This window comes from Musa acuminata, chromosome BXJ3-6, assembly GCF_036884655.1.
Source record: "Musa acuminata AAA Group cultivar baxijiao chromosome BXJ3-6, Cavendish_Baxijiao_AAA, whole genome shotgun sequence".
NCBI lineage: Eukaryota > Viridiplantae > Streptophyta > Magnoliopsida > Zingiberales > Musaceae > Musa > Musa acuminata.
In genome coordinates, this window is record NC_088354.1 from 9,376,289 (window position 1) to 9,385,252 (window position 8,964).

Here is an 8,964-nt window from a genome sequence, read left to right on the forward strand (position 1 = left end):
GAGTGATGGGAAGGAAATAAGCAAACCTCAGGTTACCTCGATCATGCGGGACCCACGGCAAGGGAAGGAGCGGATTGGTCCGTTCGAATTTTAAGAGCATGACACCGCGACCACCGGTGCGGTCACCGCCGGCTGCGGGCCCTTCGCTGACACTGACCGCAGAATTTTTATTTCATATAATCCAAATAAATTTTCTTTTATTTGGGCATAATTCCAGTTCTCTTCAGGTCATAACAAACGACAATAATGACTGAGAAATTGTAATGTAATCCTTTTGTCAGGAGTGATTACGATTTTTTACTTGCATACCAACCCAACATTTATGGAATCAACAATAAGATCACAAACTAAATGAGTATAGTAGTTATGTATTTTATATGTAACTCTCAGCAAGAACGTTAAATAGAGCAGAGGAGATCCAATCCAATAAATGTACAAACTGCTTTCTAAATTGAGCAGAAAGAGAAAATGGGAGCCCAGATTTACCAGGAACCTTGAATGGCCAGACGGAGAAGATTTGCGGGTGGGAATCTTTATCACACTTTTTTCACTAGTCGTCTCTTACAGATCCATGATTGACTAATGATCAAAATTAGTTTCCTACAAAATCTTGATGCACAAATAATTGCCTTTTGGGAGCTTTACCCTATTTTATGTACCTCATTCTATAATTCCATAACATACAAGGAAAGGTGGGATTAAGTTCCATACAGGCCTAATTCCCTAGTCCTGTGTCTGAATCCCCACCTGACCTGGGGAAACACCATACTCTATGCACAGTTTGTGGAAGTCCTGCTCACCAATATATTTACTGGAGGTGCGGCCTCACTTGCTGTCAGTAAAATCTGCATCAATCACATTACCGTTGTCGGGACCCGTGCCAGGTGATTCTGCAGAAGATCCAGCACCATCCGCAGAAGCAGGTCCAGCTCCAGCAGCACCTGGTTGGTTGTAAAGTGACTGCCCAAGCTGCATCACCTCCTGGTTCAGGGTAGCCATGGCATCCTTCATGCTCTGGGTCGATCCACCGGCAACAGCATCTTTAAGCTCCTTGAGCTTTGCCTCCACCTTTTCCTTGACAGAAGCAGGCACTTTATCTCCAAGCTCCTTCAGTTGTTTTTCGGTCTGGTAGATCACAGATTCAGATTGGTTCTTAGTATCGATGGCTTCCCTTTTCTCCTTGTCCTCTTTGGCATACTTCTCAGCTTCCTTGACCATTCTCTCCACCTGATCGATACAAGGTACATCAGATCCATACAGACAGAATAGAATAAACTTTTGCATTTAAGTTTCAGAATGATTTCTATAAAACAATGAAACGGTTCCAAGACACGAAGGCAGAGAACAAATTTCCTATCTTAAATATGCAGTTGGTGGATTAGATATTGTCACCATGCAGTAAAAGCTAATTTCTGCCTGAAGCGGTGAACAATGAGCATACCTCATCACTGGGCAAAGTACTAGCCCCGGTAATCGTGATGTCTTGTTTCTTCCCAGTGCCCTTGTCCACAGCAGTAACAGAAAGAATGCCATTGGCATCAATGTCAAACTTGACTTCGATCTGTGGGACCCCACGTGGGGCAGGTGGGATACCATCAAGACGGAAGCTGCCAAGTGATTTGTTGTCCCTCACAAACTCTCTTTCGCCCTGAAGAACATTTATCTCGACACTGGTCTGTCCATCAGCTGCTGTAGAAAAGACTTCTGATTTGGCTGTTGGCAATGTTGTGTTCCTGGGAATGATCTTTGTCATCACCCCACCCAATGTCTCCAGCCCAAGAGACAGCGGTGTAACATCTAGAAGAACAATATCACTGACATCGCCAGCCAATACCCCTGCCTGCAGTAAGCAAACAATACAAAGTTGAGCATAGCCTTCTCCAAATAAAGATCTGTAGTTGGTGTGACCTCCTACTTCACACATGTATATTTTCCTTCAGAGTCAATGCTAAACATAGCCTTTGAAATTCCATTACCTTATGAAGATGATTAAACATGTAAAACATCATTAATTAAATATGTAAAACATCACGCCTTCTTTCTCTTCATTAGCAGATTAAAAAGATGAATTTCTTGAACAGTCAAAATTATATACCTAATGGAGCATATCAGACATCAAAGTGAATGACAAGTCTCTTCAGTCTTAGGACAGTAATCCTCACTAACATTTCTTACATAAACTCTTTTTCTTATTCAACCAGCATTAGTTATGCCGACTTCAAGTAGAGTAACATTGTCAACAGAGCCTGTATCTCTCAATATGGCGTCAATGATATAGTACGAATCAAGCTGAGAAGGCTTCATGGGAACACATTGTATGCCAACCTAGGTGTTGAATTCTTAGTAAAAGTGAATCAAGATGCAGAAAAGAGCTACACTCGAAGGAACATGTCTAAAGATTTCAAGTTGAGTACAAAACATAATCGCTAATCTATTAAGCACATTTCTCTTTAAATAAAGATGAATTGCAGAAGTAAAATGACCAAAGTATGAAGGACAAACCTGGACAGCAGCACCAAGAGCGACAACCTCATCTGGATTGACAGTAACATTAGGTTCTTTTCCTGTCATCTTCCGAACAAGCTCCTGAACTGCTGGCATTCGAGTTGATCCACCAACAAGAATTACTTCATCTAAGTCCTTGAATGAAAGTTTTGCATCTTTCAGGGCATTGTCCACAGGAGTCCTAAGCCTGATAATTCCAAGTAGCAATTTGGAAGGGGGGAAATAAGAAAATATAAGTACAAAATCACACCCTAGAGCATGCTGAAAAAGACCAAGTACAACATTTATGCTGATGACACTTATAAATTGTGACCTGGAAAGTAGTTACTGTCAAGCAAAATCAGTTTAAAACAATAGAACAATTATATTAGTAAATTAGTATTAGGAGAAAATAAAGGCACGAGGGGAATGACAACCAGCATGTTACAATATTGGTTTGAAATTAAATATCTCAATCAGTTAACCTCATCCAAACATGGACATGTAGATGATACCTATCAAGAAGGTCGGAACACAATTCCTCAAATTTTGCTCTTGTAAGTGTACCCTCTATATGTTTGGGGCCATCAGCAGTTGCAGTAATAAACGGTAAACTGTAAGAAAAGAAAATATGTGAGTCATACAAAACCTCAAGTAAAAAGGAAAGAGATACTCAGAAGAATGATATTGCAAATGCAAACTTGATAGTAGAAGAACCTAACCTGATATTTGTCTGAGTCAAGGTAGACAATTCCATCTTGGCCTTCTCTGCTGTTTCAGTGAGTCTTTGAAGGGCCTGTTTGTCTTTCAAAAGTTCAATACCTTCTTCTCTCTTAAAGTTTGCAGCAAGCCAGTCAACAATTCTCTGTTCAAAACATAAGTATGTTGTATAAAACTCAATTGCAGAGAGCACAAGACTATCGAGAAAACATATGCACTGACTAGAAAAGAAAACACATGTAACACAGAACAAGAAAACATTTGCATAGAGTAGAAGTTAGACGCATCAACTTGTTTGAAATTCTTCCATTGATGAAAAGAGATTGAAGAAAAAAGGCCTTAATAGAGGCTGCACTTTTTGTAAAAGAAAACAATCAGTAAAGAAATATTTTCAAGAACATTAAATGAAACCTACAGAATCAATAAACTTTAATGGGTTAAGGTCCATCTTAGCCCCTGTCGTTTTGGTTATGGACCACTTAAACTCTTGTAGTTTACTCATGTCTAAAATAACTCATACATTTTCAAAAACGAAACATATAAGCTCTTCCCATCAAGTTTGAGTTAACAGACTTTAGAGTCTGTTTATATGACATGCTAACTCACAATAAACCATTAATATAATGACACATATAATTTAAATTTAAAAAATGATTAAGGTCCATTTTAACCTCTACGATTTTGGCTATGGACCATTTAAACTCTTATGGTTTATTTATGTCTAAAATAACTCCTGTATTTTCAAAAATGTAACATATAAGCCCCTCTCGTCAAGTCTAAGTTAACAGACGTTAGAGCATGCTTACGTGACATACTAACTCAACAATAAACCATTAATATAATGACAAATGTAATTTAAGTTTATAAAAAAAACTGAGACCATCATCAATGGCGAAAGAATGCGTCGTCGTGGAAACGACCATTAGCAATAGCATCGAGCCGCTGCTGCCTAGCAGGGCGATGTACGCATGTATCCTCTCCTGCGATGACGACGAGCTCAGGAGCTTCCGGTCCCGCCTCAGATGGATGAGCGTTGAACAATTCGACGCTAGGCACGCAATGATTTCCTGGTCCCTCTTCGTCCTCCTAAACGTCTTCGTCCCTACCGCCTCCCACTTTGTCCTCTCCTTCGTCCCCACCCGTCGTGCCTACAACGTTGTAGTCCAGCTCTCCCTCACCTCCACCTCTGGCCTCTACTACTTCTGTCTCTTCGCCTTCATCTACCGTTACAGTCTCCATCGCTTCCTCTTCCTCGAAATGATGGACTTTAATCATTTTTTAAACTTAAATTACACATGATATTATATTAACGATTTATTATGAGTCAACATGTCACGTAAGCAAGCTCTAATGTCTGTTAACTCAAACTTGACGTGAGGAGTTTATATGCTACGTTTTTTAAAATATAATGGTTATTTTAGATACGAATAAATCATAAGGGATTAAGTGCTCCATGGCCAAAACCACAAGGGCTAAAATGAACCTTAATATTTTTTAAAACTTAAATTATACATGTCATTATATTAATTTATTTATTGTGAGTCAACATGTCACGTAAGCAGACTCTAACGTCTGTTAACTCAAACTTGACGGGAGGGACTTATATGTTACGTTTTTGAAAACGTACGGGTTATTTTAGATACGAGTAAAGCATAAGAGCTTAAGTGATCCATGGTCAAAACCACAAGGATTAAAATTGAACCTTAACCCAGCTTTAATTAGTACATCATTCAAAGAATCCTTCTTCCCCCAACCTTTTTTTCTTATGTTGTTTCCGTCTTTAAAATGAACTATTTGCTTCACAATTTTGATTTAAACGACCACTTGAATGGGAAGCTTAATGGATAATTGCATAAATAATGAGAAAGTATCAACGTTGTTTTTTCCTGCTCGATCAATGCAATTTCAATATAATGAACAAACATTTTTCAATCCACGACATTCTGCGTGATAAGTAGTTTGTGAATCTAGTGAAACAGATTAGATAAAAACCATCCATCTAGTAAGTGAGACCGAGTAGTTATATGTGATAAATCAAGCTCATAAAAAGGCTTCCTACACAGATAATTGAGGTTCCTTAGAAAGAAATATGGCATACCTTGTCAAAGTCATCACCACCGAGATGGGTATCTCCGGATGTAGAGAGCACCTCAAACACACCATCACCAACCTCAAGAACTGTAAGATGATATTATAGAGATCACTAACTGATATGAGCTAACTTATCTGCACATTACAAAAAAGAGAACCAAAATTATTTAGACCAGTAGTAAACCAAAGAAAAAAAATACCTGAAACATCAAAAGTTCCACCTCCCAAGTCGAACACAAGAATTGTTTCATTATTTTTCTTCTCAAATCCATATGCCAATGATGCAGCTGTTGGCTCATTGATGATACGAAGGACATCCAGACCAGCAATACGCCCAGCATCTTTTGTTGCTGTCCTTTGAGAGTCGTTAAAGTATGCAGGCACTGTAATCACGGCTTTGGTAACCTTGTCATTTAAAAATTTAGATGCATCATCCACAAGCTTTCTCAAGACCTGAAAAGCACAAAATTGCTTTCAACATCGGACCATTAAAGCAACGCATACGTAGCACTGTCATTAGGCCATACAAACTAGCGAAACTAAGATTGCCAACTTGAACGAGAAAGAACTAAGGCTAGTTTCTGATAGAAAAAAAGTGTAAATGCATACACAGTAGACAACTATTTTTGATAATGCCAAGGTTTCTGACATCAAAATGAGACGTATATGCTATTTGTTATAATTCCCACTTATTTCCAATAAGAAAGCTTTACATTACGAATTTAAATGTGACTGTTCTGTCTCCAAAGACCATAAGTAACAATACTGTCAATTTGATAGAGTAGTAAACGTGTAACAATAGACAACTTTATGCAACAAAACTAGAAACAAAAATACAGATAAGACGCTTCAGGAGTGCATGTAGCAATGAAACAATGCTACGCGCTCCAATCATAACAACAAATAGAATAAAACTCCAATCTATCAGTTGGAGTTCAAAGGAAAGGATACGTAGGACGGAGGAACTTACCTAGAAGCCAATCACTGGACTGGAGCAAGTTCATAATAGATAGTATGAGACGAAGCAAAACCAACGGCAAATCGATCAATACAAAGAAAGAGTAAAACTCATGCCAATTACAGGATCCAGCAATGGATCAACCGAGTTGCATATCTTAATGCGAATGTAGACTAATGGCTTAACAGAAGCCAGAGGAGGAATAAGACTAACAAAATATACCTGAGCTGATATCTCTTCAGCTGCGAACTGTTTGCCGATGGCAGGGCAATCAAGCTTTACATTCCCGTTCTCATCCCTCACCACGCGATAGGAGACTTGCTTCGACTCCTCATCCACCTCTGACATCTTCCGCCCGATGAATCGCTTCACCGAGAAGAAGGTGTTCTCCGGGTTCACGACCGCCTGACGCTTGGCGATCTGACCCACAAGCCGGTCCCCGTTCTTGGTGTACGCCACCACGGATGGCGTCGTCCGCTGGCCCTCGGCATTAGTCACGATCGTGGGCTTCCCGCCCTCCATCGCGGCCACGGCCGAGTTGGTGGTTCCCAGGTCGATCCCCACCACCTTTTCGCACACCACGCGGAGAGGAGCGTGGCCGCCGCGGCGACGGCTGCTCCTCCGCATGCTGAGGCGGGCTTCTTTGATGTCGTTCGGACCGAAGAAGAGGAAAGCAGAGGAGGAGAAGGGCTTCTTAGTGGAAGGAAAGGTGGCGGAGGCGGCGGTGGGGGAGCCGAGAGCGTGTATTTGGGCGGAAAACGCCATCGACGATCGACGGAAGAAACCGTAGCCCAAATTAGACGATGAAGACGGAGGCAGAGCTCTGTTCTGGTTTTCGACTTCGGCCAGGGGATAAGGCGAGCAGAGGTGGAGTCGAGGGGTTTAATGGGCGGTTGGTGGAGGCACGTGGCAGGTTCTGGAATGTCCTGGGAAGGTCGAAAAGGTTCAGTGAGGTAGGAAGGCGACAACGGAAATCTCGAAGTCGCAACAAATACTGGCCAGTGTCGCTTAAGCGCATGAAATATTATTGCAGACACGCTGGCTTCGATCACATGAATACCCCAAACAAACAAATACTCACAACTGTCCCTTTTTTTAATATGAAATTTAATTGCCAACAGCTGATGAAGGTAGAGTTTGTGATTTGTTTGTACAACCACCATGCATCTTTTGCGTGGCATATTCGCAGTACAGAGTCTCCCAGTTGTTTCTCTGTTGGGGGCAAAATTAAAAAGAGATAACTAAAAGTATCGCTTTTATGAATCTAAGATAATAGAATTATGAACTTCATGTAAAAGGCTGTCGATTCTAGTAAAAGTGAATTTCATTGAACAATAATCTACAAGGTGATTGAATTCAATAATTCATAGAAACAAATAGCAGAATATATATATATATATATATATATATATATATATGTGTGTGTATATATGTATATATACATATATATACACACACATATATATATATACACATATATACATATACATATATATATATATGTATATATATATATATATATATGTATATATATATGTAACATCAATGTGTGTATACATTTTACATACACGTGATAATCTAACCTGACTTTCCGGGTTGCTATCATCTTCATCATCGCATGGCATGGGATGGACTAGCTAGTGGCGATCACTGAAAGAGGAGTACAAAGTTGAGATGTTCATTGCAAGAAGACAAAAAAAAATCAAAATATATGAGTGTCTTACACCTACCTACGATTAATAGAGCTGTAAATCACACATTCTATGTGTGGTTTCAGGTGACAGACTTTGATTGATTACAAGCAGAAAGCAGGTGCAAAACAATGTTGAAATGATATGGGACCGATCACCTTAATGGGTGGGGGTGGCAGAATCACTAGCGGCACTACCCAGCTATGCATGCGATCTGAACAGGTGTAGATAATGTCATGGTGCTCGTCATCGAAATAATTGCCGCTCCTACACAGCAAGGAGATCAGGGACTGAGGTGCTTGGCACTGAATCAGGGACGTCAGGATCCTTGGGATCGAAGTCATCAGAAGACAGCATCGGAGCGTTCCCATGTTCGTCCAGTCTCCCATCAACGTACACCACGTGAATTTGCACGCCTAGTGGATCCGACAAAGCCTTGATATATTTGTGGAAGCGATTATTCCCGTCACTCGTGGGCCAAATAGTCTGACGACGAATTCCTTATGCCTCAAGTTGTCTAACACGATGCACCTTAAAGAGGGGCAGAACTGCCCAGCAACAGCAGGCTATATTAGAGAACACGGAACGAAGAGAAGCAGCACATGGAATTCAGTAATGCTTATGCTTTAATGTTCCTCACTTGAAGTCAATTGTGTCTGATCACTTGAAGGCTATATTGAACAGCTCAACAAATAGCAAAAGAAAAACTATTCTGGATTGGTTAGCTAAACGATCAGAGGCCGTCGATCTCTTCTGTGTTAAAATGTTTTCTTTTGATAGAAGATAAGATTTTCCCACTATATGAGGAAATCTTATATATTCTGTTGAGGAAAATCCTCTATTCTGTTGAGGAAAATCTTATATATTCTCCCTCTTAATCCTGTAAATAGGAAAGGAACATGTTAATGTATTCAAGCAAGCTCTCTTCTCGCTGCCAATTCATCATTGGTGTTGCTCCCTTCCGCTACGGCATCTCTAGTGCTACTCATCAGCACTGCCCCACCTTTCTTCGTCCTGCCC

General features: G+C 40.3%; 1 protein-coding gene across 1 annotated transcript; it reads right to left on the minus strand.

The window, feature by feature from the left end:
- Positions 1-516: 516 nt before the first annotated feature.
- Positions 517-7,119, minus strand: LOC135640253 (stromal 70 kDa heat shock-related protein, chloroplastic-like). Its single transcript, XM_065154527.1, has 8 exons — positions 6,476-7,119; positions 5,496-5,748; positions 5,303-5,382; positions 3,207-3,349; positions 3,000-3,098; positions 2,503-2,692; positions 1,442-1,840; positions 517-1,227 (listed from the first exon to the last, which is right to left on the minus strand). Exons 1-8 carry the CDS (start codon positions 7,016-7,018, stop codon positions 826-828), a joined length of 2,109 nt encoding a protein of 702 aa, XP_065010599.1. The 5' UTR covers positions 7,019-7,119; the 3' UTR covers positions 517-825.
- Between the last annotated feature and the right edge of the window lie 1,845 nt (positions 7,120-8,964).

What these genes read in the sequence shown, in the direction of transcription:
- LOC135640253 (XM_065154527.1), bottom strand. Translation starts at nt 7,018, where the DNA reads ATGGCGTTTTCCGCCCAAATACACGCTCTCGGCTCCCCCACCGCCGCC. An exon ending in TTGACTCAGACAAATATCAG is followed by an intron (nt 3,099 to 3,206) that starts GTTAGGTTCTTC and finishes CTTTTCTTACAG; the next exon opens with TTTACCGTTTATTACTGCAA. An exon ending in TGTTCCGACCTTCTTGATAG is followed by an intron (nt 2,693 to 2,999) that starts GTATCATCTACA and finishes TGGAATTATCAG; the next exon opens with GCTTAGGACTCCTGTGGACA.